The sequence below is a fragment of the Anoplopoma fimbria genome, chromosome 4 (assembly GCF_027596085.1).
Source record: "Anoplopoma fimbria isolate UVic2021 breed Golden Eagle Sablefish chromosome 4, Afim_UVic_2022, whole genome shotgun sequence".
Classification (NCBI taxonomy): domain Eukaryota; kingdom Metazoa; phylum Chordata; class Actinopteri; order Perciformes; family Anoplopomatidae; genus Anoplopoma; species Anoplopoma fimbria.
In genome coordinates this window covers 4830404-4856437 of record NC_072452.1, presented here as the reverse complement: position 1 = coordinate 4856437, position 26034 = coordinate 4830404, and the positions used below count along the sequence as shown (strand labels likewise).

The window sequence follows — 26034 nt, the reverse complement described above, 5'->3', positions numbered from 1 at the left end:
GAGGAGCCATAATTAGCGTAATTTGTGATCAAAGAGCAAATATTAGATAATGTCTGACTGGTTGCAAAGGTCTCAGACAGTGATGAATGCCTCCCGTTTTTCTTTCCATTTCACAAAGGAACCCCTGCCGTGTCCCTGTGTCCTAAAGGAGCTGCTACTTCCAGCCCTTGTGTTTCTGCAAAATGGGACTGTTATCCGTTTGTGGTTTTCACAAGAAAACTGCTGGAAAAGAATGAGTCATTTGAGGCCTACGGGATAACTGCAGGGGGATTGGGTGTCAGGCTTTAAGACGGACTGTAACACTCCGTTCACACATACGAAACCCATAAACAGGAGACACAACAGCTGTCGTCGTGAATCGAACCTCCAATAAGCATGCTGGAAGAAGTCCACCTCTGCACAAAGGCTCAATAGGAAGCATTGATCCAACATGGGGGATGTTGAAAAAAAGGTAAAATGTCTTCTGACACGTGGGAGTGATTAAATCTTCATATTTCTGACACTGTATTCATTTTCTGTGTCATCCCCAGGACAAATTGTAATTTCCCTTCTTCTAGATACGCATAAATTAGTAAACAGACTTGAATGACACGACCAGGGAAATTCATGATCCCCAGAAGATAAACCCTAAATTACCCACTGGCCTTTTGCTTGCGCAGAATTAAGGATAAATAATACATCTTTAATCCCACTCCTGGTAAAATGTAATGACAGGCGTAATGAACAGCCTTTAGTTGTATATATATAAAGAAAAAAAATCTGTCGCAGGACTATAATTCCTTGTTTCATTCTGTTAGCTTGACAGCTGTGAGTACTAACAGTAGCCCTGTTGGTTGTTTACGTTCATCATGATCATTTTGGGGGAGTGGCTTTGGCTGAACGCCTGAAGAGACGGGCTGTCACTGTTGCTAAGAGTGCAACTTTTAAAGCTGCTAGCTGCCTTCATTGGAAAAGAGTTGGCAACACTGGACTTAGTTTTTTGTTTGGATGCTTCTTAAAATCTACCTTACTCTTGCTGGTTTCACCAATGTTGTCGACCTCCAACTTTAACTCTTTCATTTGAAACAGCAGCTGAAAAATAAATAATCAGTCATGACTTGGACCTGGTTAGGTGGTCTCGACTTAAACAGTGCCGCGCCCACGCACACACACAAACACAAACATAAAACCTGGCTTTGCAAGGGCAGAGTTAAATATCATTAAACTATGGACTTAGCAATATTGATTTATTACTGAAATGTGTTTCTGAAAATGATTATTAGTCCCGGTGGATTCATGCCTCAGTCACCTCTTTATCATATGGTTTGGTGCTTCTCACTCCTCACTAATGTCAGACAAAAAGTAAGAAGTAGGAAGCCCATTCTTTGCAGTTTTTCCCAACATATTTAGGATTTGAAGAAACAAACTAAATGTCTGGCAGAGGCCCCCCCGGCAAATAGGGAGGGCAGTCTGTCGAAAAGACTAACTGGGGATTGTGGGTGCAGCCACAGATCCGAAGCCAGTCTCTGACACATCTGTCATCACCATAACAGATGGGCCTGAGGTCATGCCGCAGCTGACCTGGGATCAGCCCTGGCTCTGACCACACAGAGCAGCGGTACCTTCAGGGACCACTGACTCCGACACTGAGTTTGAGTAAGGACACACCGACACACAAGCACCCAATCTAAAGCCTCTGCATACTTGACACACACACACACACACACACACACACACACACACACACACACACACACACACACACACACACACACACACACACACACACACACACACACACACACACACACACACACACACACACACACACACACACACACACAGCCATGGAAGCAGAAGCCAACACACCATCTGCCGCTCCTGTGTTTGAGTTCCAAATCCCAGTTATCAACAAAACACACAGAAGACCTCCAAACTAACCCTCTTGGATACACCATTCCCTTTGAGAAGAACGTTATCACACACACACACACACACACACACACACACACACACACACAAACACTCACACATGCACACGGCACACATAAACACACACACACACACACACACACACACACACACACACACACACACACACACACACACACACACACACACACACACACACAACTCCGCACCCAGATCAGATGGAACCAGGTGGATGGAGGCCAGGTAAGTTGCTCATTTTTCATTAAATGTGACAGAAGAAGGAAGATAGATTTCCTCACTTCTTTCACCAAGTTCATTCACCTCACAACACTTCTAATCCTCTTCGTCTCCCTTTCTGTCTGTCTGTCTCCGTCTCTCCCTGCCCCCCCCTCAATTCAATTCAATAAGCTTTAATGACATGTTGCCAAAGAAGAACAATCCACAATAATATATTACGTAAAATATAAATTTGAAAATAATATCACACGTTATTGTCTCAAACAGATAAATAGACAGCCGACAAATAAATAATTACAGTGAAATTATGACTAAATCATCGAACTTAGAGTTAGATAATCAAATACAACCTGAATAGTTCTAATTAACGTTTTTTCTCTAATATGGTTACATACTGGGTGGTTGAATGCATGACTTGTGGTTCTTCTGCTAAACACAGGTTGATCACATGTTGTCTCTGCCTCTAACCTGGTTTTGGAATTGCTTTTTTTCTGACAGCTTCATACATTGGGCAGAGAAGGATAAAATAGGACCTTAGTCTTTTTTTGTGGGAACAGATTCTCTCTTCTCTGGGTTTCCAGTCCTCATGATACCGACTTGATGCCATCTCTAGTTTTATGGTCGCTGAGTCTGTACATTGTGAATATGCATCTGGGTTTTTAATGCTGACAAGGTATTGTGCTATTCTCTTTTTCAATAAATGATGAGGTTCTACTTTGGTAATGGATCTAGTTTCATTTTGCCAATATTCAATGCGTCTGCATTTATTTCCCTTGTCAGTTATGTTTAGATGTGTTTTCAAATGGATGATGGAGCCCTTGGTTTTTGAGCTGGTTGCTTGATGATTCTCAGAGGATCTGTGTCTGGGCAGAGCTACTTAAAAAGGCTATCTGATGGCAGTATTCAGGATCAGCTTGTGCCAAGTGAACCTGGATCAGGATTGCTCTTTTAATCATGTGCAGCGACAGAGGGAATTTCCTCAGCTCTACCCTGGTTTGGACTGTTTCTGTGGATCTTGAGGATTTCCTTAAAGAACTGTGGACATGTGTGACATTTCTTGTGAGTGTTTTGTCCCAAGACTGATGCCACTGGTTCATTAGAGGCACCCCTACACTTCACTTCCCAATGAGGACAGGTTGAATAACGTTACTGAATAATTTTTGCCAGATTTTAATTGGGGGGGGGTTATTTAGAGATTTCCTTATACTATCGTAGGCCATTCATTCTCTCTCATATCACCCTCATCTTTTCCCCTTATCCCTCACTCTCTGTCTCTCTTTCATCTAACCCGGGCTGATCGCCTCTCCTTTTCCGAGCAGCTTTTCACACTTATCATCAAAGCAGGTTTATGATGCTCATTTCTCGGGCTTCATTGCTCTTCATAGACGTCATCGTCTGTCGCCGAAGATCAATACAGATAAGACAATCTCCCTCTCTCTCTCTCTCTCTCTCTCTCTCTACCGACTGGAGGTACTCCTGTTGTTCAAAAACACACACCCCTGCAGTGCTGTGGAATCTTCAGTAATTGCAAGGTGAGATAGCCTACAGCCCACACTTTCAAACACCTGACACCTGTGCGTGTTTTATGTGCTATAAATGGAGACAGGGTCTTTGGATGGGGTAATTTAAAAAAATAAGACTACTATCATATATGTATCAATATCAATCAATGTTTTCCAATAATTTAAAAGGGGAATTCCATTCATTGTTGAAGTTAACCTCTCTAGTCATGTTGAGTGCTACTCAGCCTGTGAAAACTGTTGAATGACGTTTATGGCAGTTTGATTAACTCGCAGATTAGGGGATCCGCACAAATGTTTTTTGTGTCAACTTCGGTGAACATTGAACTGTGCAAGATGCCTTGAACTTTCCGACATTAGAGGGAACGGAAAGCAGAAGAATCCAAAATGGAGGCGGCTATAGTAGCTTATTAGCTATGTGATTAAGTAAATGACAGTTCTGAGACAGGAGTAGATGGTTCTTCTGAATAAACTATTTGAACTTGTTCTCTCACGACGGAGCTAAGCTAACAAGCTAGCTAACTGACCATTAGCAGGCTCGCTAGCATTGAGAGCTTTATTTTCCTTCTTCGATCATGTTTTATTGAGTGAAGTTGTGTGCAATGGTGAACAACGGCTAACTGAACAGAGGAGAGTTAATAGATAAAAGCTCTGGGAGATGTTGACTGATTATTGCTAGGCAACCTGGCTAGCTTTTTAGCATTTAGCTCGTCAGCTACATTTGTACTTTTTTATGTCACCAAGCTTCCACAATCCCAAATTTTGGGAAGGTTTTGCAAATAACTTTTGTTATTCCATTCTCTCGGGTGACCAGACCTAAGACATAACCCTTGTGATGTCATCAGGGTTATCTGAGTTCAGTCTGGCAATCTGTAAATGTTTAACAGAAAGCCTGCATTACAAACTCTAGATGTGGAGTTTGATAGATGTGAGCATTAACCAAACAAATGAATGGTCCAATCAAAGTTGGTTACATTACTGATAATGTTGGATACATACTTTTCGAGCTTGTTCCATGCTGAGGACTAATGGTTGAATGGTTTAACTATGTAACCGTTCCTTTTATGTGTGTGTGTCTCTAGCAAGACTTTCAACCCCATGAGGTGTAGGTAAAGACAAAATCACTAGAATACTCATTTAAAGGACCTATGTTTCATTATTATTAATCATGGCTGAAAGAAATGTGTTCTGTGGGTTAGTCCATCTGGCAAAAGACAAATGTTTGACACTAAAAAGACACTGATCAGTTTTTAAATCCTTTTTCTCTTTACAGGATATGAGTCAAATTGATATTCTATGACCCGAGACTTGATGCAGCGTCAACAAATATGACGATTACAGTAGCCTGTCCTATATTGACAAGGCATCGGGGACTGAATTTGGTGAATTTACCTTTCGTCAGACCCTAAATGAGACATGAATTACGACCTATGGTCCCTCTATTCGCCACTGGGAGACTACTTTGCCGGGAGGAGAGCGGGAACCAGCTCCTGAGAGACATTGTCACAGCTCTAGTAACTCAAATTCAGCCAGCGCAGACCCTAAGGTTAGCGTCTCCGTCACCGGAGTGCTGTCTGCTCTCTTCCTGGCTGTAGACTGCTAGTGGTGATGTAGGATGGACCCAGCACTGTGGCTGGCCAGTCTACTGTTCTGCTCATTTTATATAAACACTCTAAAGCTTTGTTTATAGCGTATAGATCCGAGCATGAACGGAGACGTTTATACTCTATGTGCTGTGTGCTACATTATTCTCTGAAACACCAGCGGCCGTACAAACAAAATGAACTGTGAAAATTCAAAAAGACAACGAGTAGATATGCCCATAGGCTGTAGGTGTCAAAAAGCCATAAAACAACCTCCACAATGAGGGATTGTAATTCTCAGTTAACTCATATCACATATCATGGGCAGCTTTATTGCCTTTGTACAAGCTTAAGAAAGATGTTAAGTATTACATGCATCATAAGAAAGTCCAATTTGAAGTCGATGTGATTCTTTTATTTCATGACGTAGATTATTCCCAAAGGGTCAACTTTATCTTAACATTTTTTTTAAACAGAAGATGGCGTTTCGTACAATTTTCAACCATTCATCCATTATCTTTAACCTATTATCCTATTCAGAGTCACGGAGGTGCTAGATCTGATCTCAGCTGACATTGGGTGAAGGCAGGGTTCACCCTGGACAGGTCTCCAGACTATCGCCGAATTACATATAGAGAGAGACAACTATTCACGCTCAAATCCACACCTATAGGCAATTTAGAGTCATCGATCAACCTATAGCACATATTTGGAGAACCCGAGCTGAAAAAGGGATAACATGCAAACTACCCACAGAAGGACTGTTTAGCACGGGAATATAACCAGGGCCCCTTTTTTTTTAAGGTAACGGTGCTAGCCACAAAACCACCATGCAGTATTTTAAGCAATGACATACAAATTTCTAGAAATTTTGTGAGAAATGTCAATATTTACACCAGCGTTGATGTGTTTCAAGTACAAAACAGTACTTTATGTAGGACCCTATCACTAAGTTTCACACTGTAAGAAGCTGATTGAGATTGGTTTTCAAGGCCTTTAAGGGGAACCAAAAAAGGGAAACTGTACGTTGAAGGGGGACCCAAGGGAGAAGGTAAACATTCATCAAGGGCAGCTTCACTCCAAAGGATCAGCATCAGTATAGGTCTGCAAAAACCCACTACGGGCGCCTATGCAAAATGAGCCCTGTCACGCACCCTCCCACCCCTACAAAATACACACAAACACGCACACCTGCCTGCGCACCGATAAGACGTCAACCACCGCCGCTCCGAATGTGTTTGCACACCGGCGTCGGTTGGCTGCACTTCCTCATTGAACGACTTGAACAATTTATTCTGACGCGCCGCTGAATCCGAGGGGGAATTTAGATTGAGATTGAAAAAAGAAAAAGAGAAATCAAACGTGACCTGAAAGCGTTGCAGGAGACAGAGAGAAGGGGGGGGTTAACTTGAGGCGAGGGAGACGGGGAGATATAAGAGCCTGCCACTCAACATTACAGTGTCACTACAAGCTGGACAATCATTAACGCGACTAATGAACACAGCGGGGCCGTGCTGCAGTACAGTCCGTGCACACGTAAGCCACTGTGGGGGAATTTCATTAGTCCTGCTACAGCACTGATATAATCCACTGATTCCCAACCAGGAGGTACTTCTGCTGGGGGGTACCTGAGGGGTATATATCAACTTATATGAAAAATTGAATAGAACTGATGACTACATATCCACATGTGTGCTTAGAAGTCAAATAAACACACAAACATGTTTGAAATTGGTGTGAACTCATTACTGCTACTCCAAGTGGTGCAAAGCGCGAATTAAACCGAAACTACTGCAAACTAGAAAGGTGCACGACCACTACTCTGCGCGTTTTAATGAATACTAATTGCTCCTAGTGGGGAAACAGAAATGACGCGACAGATATGCTGGCCTGCACCTGCTCCATTTTGTTGCAATATGCATATGTTGCAATATGTTTGCAATAAGTGTGAATCACTGCAACCCCGAGAGGTCTTTAAGCACACAGTCAAAAATGAGCATTGAAAACCCAACAAGCCAAGAGGCTCAGCAGTATGCAAAATTAGCTGTGGACTGACAGGTACATGCACACACAAGACGGAAAACATTATTTCCTTGCGAGATAACAAGACCATAAAAAAGTCCAAGACTGACGAATAATATGTGTGGATGTTGCAAAGTCTAACTGAAACTGGTTTGTCATCCTGTTAGACTCCACCTTTTTAAGTAGGTCAGACGACCTCCCACTGTGACTTCAAAAAATAAGAAAAAAAGAAGCAACAGCCAGATATGGGCGTGCCCTAATAAGAAACTTTGGACTCCTGGACATTGATTACATATTAAATCAGTTTAATACTTGTGTCTCTCTGTTTCTACCCACAATGTGTACCTGTTGACCAATCCACTTATCTCATCTTCAGGCCTTTGAAGGATTTGCATAAATCCTTCACAGGAAAGGGTTTTTGGCCCACTGACAAGGGCCTTTCAGACTTATGTTTCCTCCCAATCTTTTTCTGACCGTATGATTTTTGGGTCTCCAGTACTCAGCAGTTTGTTTCTCTCGGCTCAGTCACGATCACTCCCAACGTCAGAAAACAATGCATGGGTCTTTGTTCCTTTGTCCAGCTTGGTAGATCTGCCGCCGCACACTGACCCATTTGTAACGTATGTAATAAAGTATGTAATAAAGTATGTAATAAAGTATGTAATAAAGAGCAATGGACACTCACTAAAATGCCCCTTTAGCTCTTTGGCTCAAACACCTGTACGTGACTCTTAACATGGTAGTTTAAGGCTTTACCACACGGCCGCTATTGTGCTATAAACAATAGAGACGCTCTCTCAGAGTGAGTCTATGGTGCTGTAAAGACGCCCCTTCTTTTTCTTTCTTTTTCTTTTCATTTGTCAGCATTCAGTGGCCACACACAGGCTCTTCAACACACTGACACGATACAAAACACACTAAAACACAAAGGAATAAACCAAACAAGGTCACCATCAGAACAGTGCTACGCTTACACCCGAGCAAGTTCATCAATTACAAAGTGGTCATCTACAAGCGGCGTATAATCAAAACTTCTTACATTTGGTTTGATATTTTGCACTTTTTAAGTAAAGGTTTTTCCTGTTTGTGTATTAGAAACCATTCAATGCAACTAGTAATGCTGTTTTCAATTTTAAAATCTTCAATTTGTTGTATATAATGTATGGTGTTTGTGTAAAAAACTATCAATGGAAAAAAGGAGAAACATTTTAAAAAGGTCTATGGATCCAAAACAGGGTCAAGTGTTTTTTTTACAGAACATTTACTATAATTAGATATCAAGAAATGTGTTCTTTTTACAATAACCAAGACAAATATTCTCTAGAGATGTGTAAGAGTGTATAAACTGTCGGCACAGTGGAACAATATTATCCCTGACAAATCTTAAGAATACCTTGATTGTCACTTTCTTTGCATACACATAAATACATCTATGGGCCCCTAAAATCAATTCATTTCTTGCAAAAGTGTTGTCCTTAGTTTGCTGGGGGACAAAATCACTTAAAGTGGTCATTAAAGCCGACCGAGGTCCTAAATTCAGCGCTTCACAGTGCTCTACGGATCATCAATTGCTGTTACTTTAGACCGTATATATTTTAAGCATTATATTATTTAATTGTATTGTACAAAAAGAATTACAGTCATTTAGCAGACGCTTTTAAAAGAATGGCATTAAAAATAACAATTGTTTCAAAACTACAAACTGATTTTTAAAAACAAGCTCATTTTAAGCAAGTCAAATTCAAATCTAAATACATTAAGGAATGATTAGAGCTGAAGATAAACAGCCAAAAACATGTCCTAGCTGCTGAGGGTTGGTCAGTCTCTTTCAGTCTTCCTTTGAAAGTTTCAGAGCTGGAAGGGCGTAGCCTAGTGGTGCTTCTGATGATGGAATAAATGAAATGGCCAGAGATGTATTGTCTAAACTAAAGAGAGCACAGGAGCTCAGCCGAAAAAAACGGAATAATTGGGACCAAAATATACTGGCTTGATGTAAATATTCGGTAACAGCCAAATGAAACATTTATTGACTCTGCTAAAGTTGGCAGGAATAAACAAACACACGCACTTCTTCTCATCCATCCCCGTGAAATTGACCACAACGGGCCATAAACACGCACCTCACAGACACAGGAGCAGCTCTCTCTCCTCCTCTGAGGCTCTCCTTCCTCATCTCTATCAACTTGTGAGTTGAGGACCATCTAGACAAAGACTGTTATATATATATATATTTTTTTTTTTTTTTTCTTTTCACCAAACATAACAAATTCTCCCTTTTTTTTTTTTTGATGATAATAAAAGTCAACTTGTGAGTTGAGGACCATCTAGACAAAGACTGTTATATATATATATATTTTTTTTTTCTTTTCACCAAACATAACAAATTCTCCCTTTTTTTTTTTTTTTTTTTTTGATGATAATAAAAGTCAAATCCCTGCACGTACCTGAAAAGAAGAGAGCGAGCACACTCCCGATGAGAAGCATGTTTGCGGTGCTCGGGACCCCGAGGGGGGTAACAACGCTGGGACCGGAGACTTCTCGGTGCCTTCTGGTCCAGCAGCACCGCCGTGCGACCCCTGCAGACGGACTCCCCTCCCCAGCCTGCCGCTACATTCACCGGGGACACGCGTCCGGTCGCCCCGCTGCTCGGTGCTCGGTGCTCGGTGCTCGGTGCTCTGGGTCGCTCAAGTTTCCTCAAATCCTCCGACGGAGCAGCCTGAGTCGGGAGCAAAGTACGAGCTGGAGAAGGCAGCCTCCGAGAGTGAGTTTTGTTTAAGTGCCAGGGGTGGTGGTGGGGGGGGGGGTAAATCAACAACTACTGGATGGAGGAAACGTCAAGCGTCACCGGGGGATGCAGCTCAGCCCGCGGACAGTCATCGCGACGCGGCTCCGCTGGTCAGAGGAGGGTCCCGGTACATTCTGCCATCATGATGCTGACGGGCAGAGGAGGCTGGGGTTATTAACTGGCGACATCCCTCCTCCTACTCCTCCTCATCCTCCTCCTCCTCCTACACCTCCTCCTCCTCATCATCATCATCACCTTTAGGGACATTATTGGATGAAAATAGGCCTATACTGAGTTCATTATAACTGATTAGTAGTTTAATAGTATTTATTTTCATTTTATGTTATCCTCAAATAAGGATACATTTTTGATGCAATCCAAGTGGCTTTTGGAATCAGCTCCAAAGAGCAAAATATGCTAATAATTATAGTTTGTTGCCATAAACCCAAAGATTAAATAGATTTTTTCTCAAGGTTTCGGCTGCCTGCCAGTAGTTTATTGGCTAGGACATCAATGGCTAGGACACTATGGACTTCTACCACAACGAAATCAGTGAAGTCTAAGTGTCTTACAAAATAAACAGTGCCATTAAAATGAACTATATCCTATTAATCTTCCGAATGGTTTGGAAAATTGCACGATGAAATGAGAGACACCTATAACTTTCTTTTTATACAATTGTGGTCATTAGTTGTGCGTTAACTGGTTGCTTTGGCATCAACTTAAAAAACAGCAGTGTTGTTTTTACAAATGGGTATTATCTTAATGTATTTAATTTAATTAAGTTAACTTTACCTGTGATAATAATTTATCTCCAACCTAATCCAATCTTATAATACATTTTATTTATATATGACAAGATTTATGACATGCTGACAACTCACAGTAAATTATCAGCATTATCTTACAGTTCATTGTTTCTTTGACTTTTTTTCCCTCTAAACTGTTTTGGTTCACTCTCATGGCTGTCACCAACCTCATCTCCCAGCAGCAGGCAGCTGTTTGAAAGAGCTGTGATAAACTGTACACTTTACCTGCACGGTTTGAGACTGGCTGGTCAACATAGCGGAGCATTTAGCAGCTAAAGGGACAGGTACTTCCTTCAGGAGTTGGTTGAGACCAAAAACAGCTAAAAGGAGAGTGAATATTGGACTGACATTCATTAGTGGCCAAAAACACTGTGTGTTCAGTATCTGCTGGATATGTGAGCAACTGTATGTTATTATGTAAACCATATAAACCTTATATAGTAATATGTACATTTTGTGATTACAATTTGTGCAAAAGAAAAAAAAACATTTCCAGCTTTTATTGAAAAGGAAACCGATATTAGTCCAGTCACCAGTAAACCAATATAAATTACATAAGATAAGATAAGATAAGATAATCCTTTATTAGTCCCGCAGCGGGGAAATTTGCAGACTTACAACAGCGCAGAGTAAAGTGCACACAAGAGACATAGCAGAAGAAGACAAGCTAAAAATAAAATAAAAAATAAGATAAAAAAATAAATAAAATAAAAAATGAAAAATAAAAAATAAAATAAAACAAGTATTATAAATAAGCAATAAAAAAAACAGTAGAAAAAACAACAATAACTGAAATACTATATTTACAGACAGAGAAAAAAACAACAACTATTTCAACTACTTTTAACTTTTTTAACCATTATTGCACAGTGCAATGTGCAATGTATTGCACAGGTTTCTATTGTCATGTTATTATGTTATTATTGTCCTGTGGTCATGTGGTCTGCTGGGAGCAGAGTTGGTTGTGCATAATACAAGTTATAACAACACAAATAACTACATAAAATGTATCAAACGAAATACTATAAAAATCACAATACACTAACTCTAAACATATGATGAAAAGAAAAGTTTTAGTAGAATGTTTTGGGAATAAAGTATTGATATTGCTAAGTAAACAGGTAAGTATCATGCGGTTACCATTGTTTAGTAAAAATGTAGCTAGAATTTCACTGTTAACTTTGTTAGAATGACACAAAGGTGCCATCCTCCAACTAAACTTTCTTCTGTCTTCTTTTTCTGCCACACATACTCCACTTAGAGCCTAATTCAGTTGAAATACTATGTTTAGCATCCCTACTCGTCCCATGGAAATGCTTGGTTATGACCACTTGGTGTCAACTAGGTCTAGGCAACAAAACTACTTGGTGAGGTTGAGTAAAATATGATGATTTGGGTTAAAATAACCATGGTTGTTACGTACCTTCCGTTACGTAGCCTACGTTATGTATGTGATGTAAGTTAAGTAAGGTTTGTGAATTTGGTGCAATACGCAAATTACGAAAGTAACTTAAAATAATTCAACATTGACTTTTGGGATATGAACAGAGGTCTTCTGGATGAAAGTCCTGACTTTGTTTTACCCATCCAACCTCTAATATAGCCGGGGATGGGTTTGTATTGGAATTGCTTCATTCTATTTTTAAACCCAATAGGTCATATACTGCAGCTTGGTCAGTGCTCCTAAGCTTCAAATAACATCGCTCTACATACCCCTCTACCATAAGTTTTGGACAAGTCAGGGACGGCGTGTCCTATTTTTATTTTTATTTATTTATTTTATCTATTGTTTGTTTTTTCAAATGTATAGCACTTTGAGCTACATAGTCTGTATGAAATGTGCTATATAAATAAAGATTATTATTATTATTATTATTATTATTATTATTATTATTTATTAACCCTGTGTACATGTACAGTGTCTTTTAAAAAAATATTTTTTAGATAATGTGGTATATTTTTAGGTCTTGCACAATACAGCGAAGGCCCCAAGGTCTTTGTCCTTATATGGGAAGAGGATGTGCAGGATACCAGGGGTGGAAGGGTAGATGTTTAGACTAACGGAGCCCCATACATGGTCTGGACTTCAGCCCAAATATGAATAACATGCACCCTATATAAGGAGGTTTAAGAGCCCGAAAAGGAGGGAACTCACAGATTCGACTCGAGACCTCCGGGCGATCTAGACGTCCGTCATGACATGTGTTGCTTGTTTGTAATAAACTTTATTATACCAGCAAGAACAGTGTCCGCGGAGCATCCTTCCTCATCACTTCAACAGCACTGTCGCATGAAAGATACGACAATAACAATACCGCTTCGTTGGGTTTAGGAAAAGAGCGTAGTCAACTTTAACTTTACATGCTAACAACTCCCATGACTAGCGACTGACAAACGAGTAACGTGACTGGCGACTGATACGACAAAATGTCCACATTTAATTTTAGTTTCGCACAGGACAGAAACAGAGGTCCCCTGGATGAAAGTCCTATGTTTGTTTTGATACCTCCACCTCCCCTCTAGCCAGCCTTTTGTGAACAATCTGACACTTCTTATTACGTCAGTTACCCTCAGCGAGTGGACGCGAGTGTATTGACATTGGAAGCCCGCTGCTTCGCATACACTTGCTAAAGGGTGCATACATGCGTCGGTGTGGGTTTCCAAGGAGCACTTGGCACAATCTGCAGTTTTTGATGCGGAGTCAGAATGGTGCTGTTCATCGGTAGCAGAACAGGCTGATTGCAACATAATTAAATCATTTTCTGGCTATAGTGTTACATTTCACTTTAACTATATGCAAAATGTTTCAATGTATAATGTGTCAACCAAATATGATTCCGTTTTGTATATTTAAGTATATTTAAGATGTTTGTCCCCATCTCCAGTGAGAGCTTATTATAATTCCCCTCCGACATATCATAGAAATATACACTGAATAAAGATAGTGGAATATGAGGACCATTATAGCGATTTTAATGGCCTCTGGCAACAAAAGAGAGGGAACCATAAAGGAAAGCAAATTTGGGAGGATTATGCAATATTACAATGTTTCCCGTTATGTAGCCTCTACAGCAGTGGGGTTATTGATAGGGCTGGAGGGGCTCCACCTGTTAAATCACTGTAGCGTCACTGTTATTTTCATTTGCACATAACGTCTCAACAGAATAACAAAAGAATGACACTCTTTCTGCCTGAGGTAGGAAAATGTTTCTACATTAATCATTGCAAAAAAACAATTCATGTCCCTGTGTCTTGCGAAGTTCCTCTGGGATCTGCTACAGTCTCCTAAAAGGCAAGATTACTCATTTCAACTGAAGTAGTACCTTCTGTTCTTTATAAGTATTTGTGGCTCTGTATTTTCATCTGTACCTTTCCTGACATCTTCCATATCTTTATCAGCAACAGATAATACGTTCATTGAATTCTGCAGACATTCTAAAAGGCATTCACCTGAATATGTGGACATCTGTCCTGAATTCATTGTGGGATCCTGATCTAAAGTGAAATATATAATTACATACAATGTATATCACTACATGTCTGAAAGTACATGAAAGACCGAAAGGAGAAGTTGAAAATGTTGGTAAAAAAAATAGTTTTTGCTCTCTTCCTACAACTGAGATGATAGGTTTGATATCAATCTTGTGTCTCGACATGAAGTATTGTTGGAGTCAGTATGTGGTTAGCCTAGCTTAGCATAAAGAGGAAACATCTAGTCTGGCTCTAGCTAACTTAAAAAAAACTAAGCCCATCAAAAACACTGCAGCTCGTTAATCAACACAAACCTAAATATAAAATCAACAAGTTATTGTTATATGCAGGAACTATTCCTTGATGAATAACAGTTTACAACAAAAGGTTATATCACAGGTGGCCAGATATGTTCTATGGTTTAATCTCTGTACAGGTACGATGATATCAACCTGGTAACCTCCCTGTGAGGACAAGACTCTGGGAAACTATTCAAAGTCACTGCATAGGTCCAAATTGATTAATACAAATAAAATACCATTCATCACATGAATCGATCCCTTTTGAAAGTCTTGAACCTGCTCTTGTGTATTTGTCATTTCATTTTCAAAATTGAGAAAATGTAGACAAGACATGCATATGTTTTGTGCCTATGGCTCTCCAGTCGTTTTGCAGGGAGTGTAGATGGTGTCTGGATTTGGTGAAGCGGAGCACCGTGCTCCTCATCTACAGTGCTGTGGTGTGGGCCGTTAGGTACACTGCTGGACTGGATGATTGTATAAATGGAGGAGAGACAAAGTGGAGGACACACTTTTTATGGCTGACAAACCATAAATAGCAGTAACAAGTACACACGTGCATATAACATTCACACGCACATTCTCACACACACACACACACACACACACACACACACACACACACACACACACACACACACACACACACACACACACACACACACACACACACACACACACACACATTCCAGCAAAATATGTGCTTAAATTTCTTCACATACATATATCCATAATCTGTGATGGAAAACACAGTTTTATGGGTGCGCATCCGCAAAATGCTAATGCCTGAGTGTTACAGATTAGTCTCACTGACAACAGGGGGAAACAAGATAATAGAATTAGAATTCCAACCAAACTGTCTGGTTTTGTTTTGCACAGAATCATGAGCATGAGATGAGCCCGCTCTATTGACAACATAGCAACAGGGAGGGCAAAGAGACAATGACGGGCAGAAAGCTTTTGTTTCTGTATTAACAGCTTTTTCAGCTCCACTTACAAACCCCAAACTGTAATCAGTGAGTCCTTTTTTAATGGGGACATGCGCACACACACACACACACACACACACACACACACACACACACACACACACACACACACACACACACACACACACACACACACACATATATATAATCAGACACACACATATATACTCCCACACACATAAGTGTTACAACCTTGTCCCATCAAGCAAATTACATGGCTCTCTGTTCACCCCCAGAGGTCATTCAGCCTCATGGCCTGTTGGGCAACAAGCTGCTCTGCTAATCAGTGGAGAGCTTCCTCTCTCCAGGGAGAGACATATGGCGAGCAGCACTGTGACATCACAACAAATAACAACCTCTGTGACATCACAATAAAGGCTCTGCAGGGGCGCCATAAATCTCTTTGTGACCACATCTGGCTCCACTGTGGAGGTCTACTGCCAAACTGGCTGTAAGGTCTATCTATGCCACTACAAGGCTAGATGAATGTAGACACCCGACACTGAAGAAGCACAGCAGTGGCTTCTTCAGTGTCGGGCTTCTGGGTCTTTAGTGGGGAACGTTTTTTTTTTGTTGTTGAATCTTCCTGAAGGAGAAAAAAAAATCTGAAATGTAAATTATTTAATTCTCGACCACCCCAACCCTTGCCGCTTCCTGTGTGTGTTTGTGTGAGTAAGGGAGGGGGGGCTCTTATAGTCCATTTTGCCCCTAGATTAGAGAACCACTGGTTTATTGACTAATCTAGCCCAAGCAAATCCTAACTGCATATCTGGGATATATATGCCAGTGCATTCTGATATATTTGCCTGAGAACTAACCTGTCCACAAGCGTAATTAGCGTAGGCTAACAGAGCTGGCCCGATGTGATAATTAGCCAGAAAGCTAATGCAAGCTGCTGCGTCTTTAGCTCCTGGTAGCCTGTGTGTTTAAGTTGGCCTATGTGACACTACCTTTGCTTGATGGGTGGTCAAAGGTCATCATGTGCAGGGCATTTAAATTCAATGTGTTGTGCTTTATAGATGGAAAGATTTATTTTATTTTGTTTGCCAGGAAGGGAGAGAACAGCCTGGCAGGAGGAAGAGAGAACAAGAAGAGTTCAGTTGAGTTTAAAGGGTCAATAGTACAATAGAACATGTAGGACAAGAAAACAGGCAATCTCAGCAATTAAAGCACTTATAGAAATATAGAATATAAGATAAAAAATTGAAAAAAAGATGATCAGGTAATGATCCTGATACTTTGAGTGTTAGGGTAATCATAATACATTTGAAATAAATAAGGAACATGAAAGCACCTTTGTGGCAGCTGGGCAGCTCATTCAGGTCATCATCATCCTCCATCGGCTGATTCTACCAAAGAGCAGGACGGAGCGCTTCAGACGCTCATTTGTGCCCACTGCCATCAATTTTTATTGTATAATATGTTGTATTTATTATCTGTTTCTGTAGTTGAGCTGCTGCAACACCCGAAATGATTGAGGCATCTCCCAAAACTAGACACACTACTAATAACTCCATGGTAAATACTAGTTTTAGTATTGGTGCACTGGGTTTCTGTCATCATTTATGCATCACGCCTGTAAGTGAAATGTCCAATTTGTCAGATGATCATTTTAGCATTGTCATCAAGTCAAATTTTAACTCTCCCAATATTTAGATGTATGACCAAACAGCTGCAGAACTAATAACATTTCCATTAGCTTCAGCTATACTGTTAGCATGCTAACATGCTAAACTAATATGGTGAACATGCTAAACATTATACCTGCTAATCATTAGCTGTGTGTTGCACCAACTGGTCTTTACTAAGCCTGGTCCCAGTCTTTATAATGGTCTTTACACTGGTTGCACTTACCAAACCTAAGCCTAGTCTTAACTACACCTGGTCTTAGTGATGCATGTTTGTGTGAATGCCCATGCAACTTATTGTTTAGCAGCATGCATTGCTCTGATACACTGATAACAATCTCTCACTATCTTTTTTAACGTGTAGCCAATCATTTATCATTTGCAGCAACATTATTATTGAATGATAAAAGAAAAAGAAAATACAAACAAAACACAAACACATACACACACACACTGCCTTCTCCACCACATCTTCACCACCTGAGACAGATAGATGTCTAATTGATAGCTTACTTATTGGGAGCTGTCAGTTTCTGCCGTTATACGAAAAGGGGGGGTAAAGGAGACGGATTCTAGGGGCCCATGATGGAGGGGGCCCAGAGAGGCCCCTAATGATGATGAAATTATAATACAGAAAAAATAATGACACTAAGTTATTAACTAACATATAATCACACATGTTTTCACAAATATGGTAATGATAGTCAAAAATACCATTAAAATGCATAATTGTATGTAAAATAGCATCAAAAATTTTTGCCGCTGTGTTGGGGGCCCTGTAAAGATTCTTTTCATGGGGCCCAAAATCCCTAGCGGCGCCCTGGTTATACGCCATTCAGATGGCACTGGATTTGGCTATCTTTGCATTTTACAACTTTAGGACTTAATGATTTGAATACAGATTATTCAAGTGATCATAAAGGGAAGTTTAGTTACCGTTGGTTTACCTCAAAACAAATTAGAGGGAGAAGTCATTTTCCGCCCAATGGCTCATATACCCTGAAGATTAAGTACACGGTTTGGCATTTGATAACTTTCAAATTTGGCTTCAAAGCCAGTCGCTCTTCCTGGGGGCTTGACATAAGCACTTAGCTCAAAGCGCTGTGCCTAAACCAGCAGTTACCAATGTGGGGCCTTTTTAAAAGGGGTAGAAATGCAAGATCATAAGCACACATCCAAGAGAAATCTACTAAAATGACAGACACAGAGCTGCAAGAAACAAAAATGGCTTTTTTTCATGATGCATCATTCAAATACACTGCATTTCTTGTACTCATACTTTTTGGCCTTCCACCCTCTTTTTTTTCCTTTCCTTTTAGCTCTCTTCTGGGTAAAACAGGAAAGGTATGTAAAGATGCTCAATGAAAGGTTCCTTAGAGGGCACAGAGTGGGTGAATTTAGTAACTTGCACTCACCCAGTAAAACTGGATATATTTCTAAATTGCTAATTTAATTTCAATTGAAGTTTCCTGACACACAGTAAGCTGACTTTTCTTAAGATAAAGTTTTTATCTAAAATCCAATCACTGCAATCAATGTAAATGTGCCAGGGTTACCTCATGCTAATGGCCTTTGTTGTCTCTGAAACAACGATCTTGGCATGTTCGCTGCTTGGCTAATATTCACAGTGCAACAAAGAAACCACTGATACAGAGGATGCAATCATCTGCAATCATTTTAATGCAATTAATTTAATGGATTTGTACATATTTATAAATGTTGATGATGTTGCTGTCCTCAACAAATGTTATATTTAGCTGCCTAGTTATCCGGTAAGCAAGCCTTAGACTGGTGAAAATATTTCACGGTCCTCCTGCAAATGACACTGCTGATGAATAAATAGTCATTGAGAAGCTGTTTAGAATAATAATAATTATATTATATTACATTAACAAATGCAATTACAAGCATGCAAAAGAAGTACAGACTTAATATAAACAGAACAGGCAAGTCGAACAAATATGTTTTTAAAATATTTGGGCTGCTTTGAGGTGCAAAATTCCATCCCAACACTCCTGGGTAAACTCAATGACTGTATATAAGAAGTGGACATAGTCAGCGTGAGGTCACCCACTGGTTTGTGGACTACAGGTTTGAAACCTTGAGTTCTGCATTTTGTCCATCGCCATCCTTGCTATTGACCTTTGCCATTTCGTTTTTTGTGCCTCAAGAGGGTGGAGCTAAGCACAACCAAACACCCAACTGAACGCTGAATACATTTTAGGCGATAGAAATGTTACAATTATCTTTCATGAACCGGATCCCACTGCGAATGTGTTTAAGTTCTAAGAAGAAAACACAAACACCCAAACCGGACAACGCCGTGATAGCGACCTGTCATTCACAAGGTAACCTTTCCCAAAGCGTAACCTGCTTTATGGTCTGTTTGACTCTAAATGGGACCATCATTTACTAAATGAACATCATGCTGTATTGAAGAAGACTTGAAAATAATGACTGAGACAGTAAACCCTCATATAATATTTACTGAGGTAATAAATTGAGTGAGAAGTAGAGTTATTTTCTCATAGACTATGCATGGGACTTTCTTTTCCAAAAGTGAAAGAGATAGTCGTGTACAGACAAAGTAAAAAGAGAGCTTACCGATCACAGCATGACGTTGGGCGTGAATATCAAATAATCAGTTTTTGGGGTGTAAATAAAAGTGATGTAAATAAAAGTGATGCAGGGAGAGCCTCCTTGTCTGTATGGTGCTTATGTGAAGTGTAAAGCACAAATGCTAGATGTCATAACTTTGTATCATCCCACTATTCTGACTTAAAATGAGACATTAAATAAAGTCTGACCTGTTTCACATAAATACACATGTTAACCATGATGTAATCTTTAATCCATAATTTTTCATCCATCATCCATCACTCTAAGGCTGTTGCTGACAGACCAATAGTCCCATCACAGGATACAGCCTAATGAAAGATCTTATGCTTTGGACAAGAGTCCACGTAAAACTAAATTCAACCAATTTTCATTTAATAAGCATATATATATAAATATATGTAATAACAAATATGACTTTAATGGGAGGAGAACAATTTATAGGGGCTGGCACCTTGTTTTGGGGAGTGCTGTAGAGTGACTGCCACTCAATAGGCCTGAATGGGAAAATCTGACATCAAAGTGAAAGTTCTCTACATCTATGAGCTATCAGCCGGGTCATTGAAAGACAAGTTATGTAACGTGTGTGCTTATATTCAGCTATTTCATGTGGATTATCTATTAAACATGCCGCCCTCTCAAAAACTTCTAAACAAATGTAGATTCCCAACAGAAATCATCCCTCCTCTGTGGTGACATTACTTCATGGCTTCTTGTTTTCTGCTCCTTGTCAAGCCCTGTCTTTGATGATACTGATCAAATGGATGACGCTTCCGGTGCGGAGAATCAGCCTAATAAAGTCATTAACATCAAATGCACTGTTCTTTTTCTTTATTTCACTTTCATTTTGTTGGCTTTGTCTGTTTGTTTTTGTCTGAATGGGGTACTGTGAAACAATTACACACAAAATGAATGTTAACTTGTTGTTAATTTCAAATGCATATCTTGAAAATAAAAAAAATGTGATCACAAAAAAAAAATCAGCTCATGCTTCTTAAATTTTGTGTGTCTTAAATAGATGTTATTGACATTTATAATGCAAAGAAATTAAATATGCTGGCCGTTATCAAAGGCAAACTGACAGCTGCAGCAAAGCTGTGTGTGGACACTACTCACGGAAGAGAAGGGTTCTTCTTTGTGAAACATGAACAATTCATCAGAAGAGCTGAGTTAACTGTGAATAATCAGTTTGATTAGTTAATTAACATATTTAATTACGGACAAGACAAACAAGGTTTTTAAATTTCACAAAGCCAAGCTTAGCCTTAAAAAATCGACTTCTCCTAAAATATATTTTATTATTTCTTACTATTCATGAACAGACACCAACTCATTTGGCAAACAAAAGAAACAGTATAAGGTTCTGTAAAATACCTTAAAAGGCTCAATCAAGCTGGTGGGAACTGCAGTCCAAAATCAATTTAGTCATTACATGTTAGGACAAGATAATCATACAGTGATATGACTTATGCGCAATATTTTAACCACATAATGACACATCATGACCATGATCATAATTGCCCTGTGGATAAATGAGTTCTCAGATGTGTCCACAGCTGCTTCTTGTCCTAAAACTCTTAATTTGACCAGTTATTCTTTTAAATCTAGTCCAATGTCTTTGGATAAGCCACAGTATTTCGACCCTCCAAGGCTTCATAACAAAGAATAAACAAAGAAATGCTAGACGTATAATTTACAGTCCACTTTATTCTCTTTTTGAGTTAGCACACCAGAGACTTTTTGAGTGATTTGTAGGCAGCATGATTTATTATCCAGATCACATTTGAAAGCTATAGGTGTCCAGGAAATATTAACCTAACAGCACGTAATCTGAATGATTTGATTTGATTAATTATTATTGCTCTTGACTCACAGTGTAAGAGAGCTTAACAGCTTCATTTTGGAGTGAATAAATGCTTTGAACATTTCTGCACTTCAGCCACCTCTGGTCAGTTATTGCAGAACATTTGGGCTGTGACAAAGTTGGCAGCAAAATAAACTTCTGTCTTTGCAGGAAACTACTCAGTTGGGTTTAGGCAACAAAACTAGTTGAGACAGTACAAAACAACAACGTAGTACAACAAAGTACTTGGTTAGGTTGTATTAACAAAACTACTTGGGAATGTTTAGGTAACAATGTGTTTTGGTTCACACATGACACGAAAAAGCCCTTTATTTTTTTAACCATGCACCACCCTGTCCTCCTCCCTACGCGGGTTTCCTCGGACTCATTTGAATCTTATTTGTGAAATATCTAAAGCAAATGTAATCAGTGACAAAATACTTTTCCCTCTAAGTGTAATTGACAATGCAGTCTGTGACTGGGCTGCTTCTGGAGGCACTGGAACTTAACACGTCAACCAACACAGCACAATCACTGTAGTAAATACGCCACCAACCTAAGACAAGAGCTTGTTGTCTATTCCCCCAGCTGCTCTCCCTCCCCCACACTATCAAAATACTACTAGAACATTAAATCACACAAATATGATCGTGTCCAACGCCCTGAGGAACAGCTTCGGTGGACAGTGTGACCGGAACCCAGCTGGAGTTGGAGTGGATTGCTTTGGGATCCGCAACACGAAGATCGATAGCGGATATTGCACTTTGTTTAACCGGGCCCTGACTATCTACAGGAGGTGGCACACCTCCCCTCCTCACACTGGAATCTTTAACCCCCTACTCTGACTGTCCTCATCACTGGCAGATCTAAACAGCTGCAAAAGACGCCCTCCCTCCCAAAAAGAGCCGCCTTAACAGCAAGGTACCACCTTGACTTCCATGTCTCAACTGCCTTTGTCTCTCAACCCAGAATCTCCACCCGCTGACAATCAGACATACCTGTTGTCAGTTCCATAAATAAGTCCTGCAGCCCATTCCCAACGTGACTTTTTCCTCTGCACTTGCGATATGTAAGATCCGTGCAACCATAGTTATGCTTCCATTTTTCTTCAGCCTCAAGCAAGAAACAAATGAAGAATTTAGGAAGATAAAAACGGCCCGCAGTGTCCATCGGTGTACTGGCTGCTTCCCTCCTGTAGGACCTACCATGTGCGTAACAGCTTCAGGGCTGTCCACTCCGTGCCAGCTAGGGGCAACCCCTTTGGGATCGCTGGATTCTTACAATGATAAGGGATATGGAGCCCCACAGATGCAGGTTTTTCTCTGTCCCCATTTCGGCCAGGGGCCTAGCAGTAGCAGCTTATTCTTTCCCTGGATCCGCCGGGAACCCTTACAACAGCGGCAAATCTGAGAGACATTGCGATGAAGGAGAACCTGAATCTGCTCGCAGCCCTTCAGACATCTACCAGAAAGAGCCGCATTGCTAACCCTTCATGTGAGGCACCAGCAACTGTGGGCCTGGATGCTGTATGGGTGTGATGCGAAGGTTAGGGCTGCCTCCTGCTGCAGTCCGCAACATACAGGGTGTTGGTAGATGGTCCACGTTCAGAGCTTGTGGCTGGGGAGAAGGCTCAGATACCACAACATATCCCTTGCCAAGCGTGTTAACCCACCTTCAAACATCCGAAGTTCACAATTTGGCCCTATCACCAAGGCTTTAACACTGGTGCTGTACCTTCTCGGCCCTGACATTAGCTGAGAGTGAGGCGGCATTCAAGAATCTCAACAGCAGTCAGGGGCATAGCAGCCCTACGACGAGAGCCAGGGAGAGAGTGAGGAGGACCTGCTGGCGTCACCAGATCCACCGGAGAAAAGAACCAGGAATGGAAGATGGACCTGGAGGTAGTGCACCAAAGGGCGCATATCCAAGAAGGAACTCACTGGCAAGGAAACGTTGAAGTGGACCGTTTCGTTCAGATGAAAAAAAATGTCTTTGTTGGGATCGAGAAATGGGACGAGAAGCCTAAAGGAAGGTTAGTCCCAGAAGAGAACGTGAGAAGAAGTGGTGTAGGCCGTGCACGAAGCACTGGGCCATGCAGGCACCGTTCCTACACGGAAGGAGCTGGAACAGCAGCGACTCTGGATTCCTGAACGAGAAATCCACAGGGTCCTCAAAGACTGTGAATTGTGTGGTCGATACAATGCAGGGCGGAGAGGATAGCTGAAGCCAGTCCCTAACTAGAAGAAACCAGGAGCTAAATATGGCCAATAGCAGACAAAACTTACCACCCTATGTCAGAATGGCCACTGTCAACGGGGTGGTTACCATGAGAAGAAGGACTACGGGGCTCTGGACAGGCAGAGCTCTGAAGAAACTAGGATATGCTAAGAGAGGATTTCTCTCTAACGACAACGAAGTATTGGAGTGGCGAGAGGTTACAATTGCTTGTGTTGTCTGTCAGAAGCCGACCACCCTAGCCATTTGCTGGGAGGGACCCGGGCATCAGAAGCCAATCCGGGTCCCACCAAAGAAGAGAGAGTTTAACGGGATGCATCATAAACCAGTGAAGGTTATGGATGCTTATATCTGCGGACTGTGCAGAGTGGAGTTCTTACCCAGGGTGATCATCATCACCCAATGGGACCTCCGAGGAACAAAGCTAGACCTCAGGGAATGTGTCTGCCAGTGGGATGGGAAAAGGCTACATCTCTGTGGCACATGCACCCTACTCCAAAGATACGGGGAAATGGTGCAAGTAGGTAAAGCAGAGGGATGGCAGGTGAGGAAATTCCTGGAGCCAATCCAGGCGCTGACACCGACTTCAGTGGAAGAAGGGGCTGCTAGAACACCATCCCTGGCAACCCAAGCTCAGAGCCTGGGGGCAGAGGGATAAATCAGATCACCCTCAGCACCACCTCTATACCCATCACCAGTGGCTACACAGGAGGGCCATGAAGCTGGCCCCGCGATGCCAACTCCATGGAAGGAGACGGTCAGGAGAAGTTGGCCTTACCGCCCGTCCCAAGTGGAAGTTGTCACCGCACCACTGGCCATAACCCAAAGCCCCATGTCCTTTAGGGTTTACCAATTCCCTGATGAACCTGGATACACCTCTGTGTCAGAAGAACTACCCGAAGCTCACCTTGAGATGGTGGAAAGCAAAGGTTGGGTACATCAATCAACTTCAGCATCCCCTGAAACAACGGCCCAAGACCAATCAGATGTAGAACATCGGGATGTAGGAGTACAGACGGAAATCACAGGGGTGATACCGAACTAACTCTGTATGTGGGGTTTCGATGAGCAACAAGGGGAGCTGGTGGAGATGATTCCTGAAGGAATCCAGGCGGGCCAACAGGAAGCCCAACAGCCACTACAAGGAGAAGATACACTCTACAGCCCCATCTCAACAAGCTCTACAATTGATCAGAGCCTAGAGGCCATTAAGGAGGCCATAGAAGGGTGGATGGACCAAGAGCCACGTGAGCTGTTTTCACTCGACGAAGATCTGGAAGTGCTTGACAGCTGGGAATGGGAATCGAGATCGGCTTCGCCTGAGAGTGATGTGCTTGTTCTCACGATCTCAGAAGATGAAGACGATGATGTCTTCCTGAAGACACCGACGACGACCGGAGGCAGCCTGTGACCTCAAGAAGGGGGTGTCAGGTAGAGTTGAGATCCCAGAAGAGCTGCCCTAAGAAAGAAAGGCATAAAGGCTGGGATATAAACACCAGGCCGAAGAACACAGAGCTTATATGATTAGAAGAGCTGCTTATTGCATTTATGTATTGTGAATTAATATGAAGTGATTTATGTGATCGTAATAATGATTCAGTTAATAATATGCACTGAAGACGCAACAACTGCTGAAAGTCTCCTAACCTGCTGGCGAGTGTGTACTCATGTAACCCTGAGAGTACTGGGGATTTTGCTTTGAACAATGACTGGCACACAGCTGAGGACATCGACTGGGACAAGCATCAGAGGACTTCGTCTCTGCTCACGGCAAAGAGGACACCGATTGCGAGCAGGAATTGGCTGACGGAGATTTTTCACTTCCCCCCTACATGAACAGGAGAAGAAGGACACTGTTTTCTGTGACTTTGTACGGAGTCAAGAGGATCGCAGTTTAAAGGAACTTCTTCATCTTGGCAGGAGGAGTCGGGCGCTTCGCAATCCATGCGAATCACCCCCTCCACCCAGCCTCGGCTCAGTAGGAAATTAAACGGAATGATTGGATGGTAATGAAATTAAAGTATTTGAGCTGTTGCTTCGCCCCTGCTAAAATATCCTGCAATAAATATCTAATCTGCAATTTAAA

At 41.3% G+C, this 26034-nt stretch overlaps 1 protein-coding gene across 1 annotated transcript in view; it reads right to left on the bottom strand.

The window, feature by feature from the left end:
• gfra3 (GDNF family receptor alpha 3) overlaps positions 1 to 11122 on the bottom strand; it is a 43525-nt gene extending 32403 nt beyond the window's left edge. The window contains exons 1-2 of the mRNA XM_054598168.1: positions 11093 to 11122; positions 9718 to 9989 (exon numbers count right to left, since the gene is read on the bottom strand). Coding sequence (XP_054454143.1) covers positions 9718 to 9989; positions 11093 to 11122 — 302 coding nt within the window. The remainder of the gene's footprint in view (positions 1 to 9717; positions 9990 to 11092) is intronic.
• Positions 11123 to 26034: the final 14912 nt, after the last annotated feature.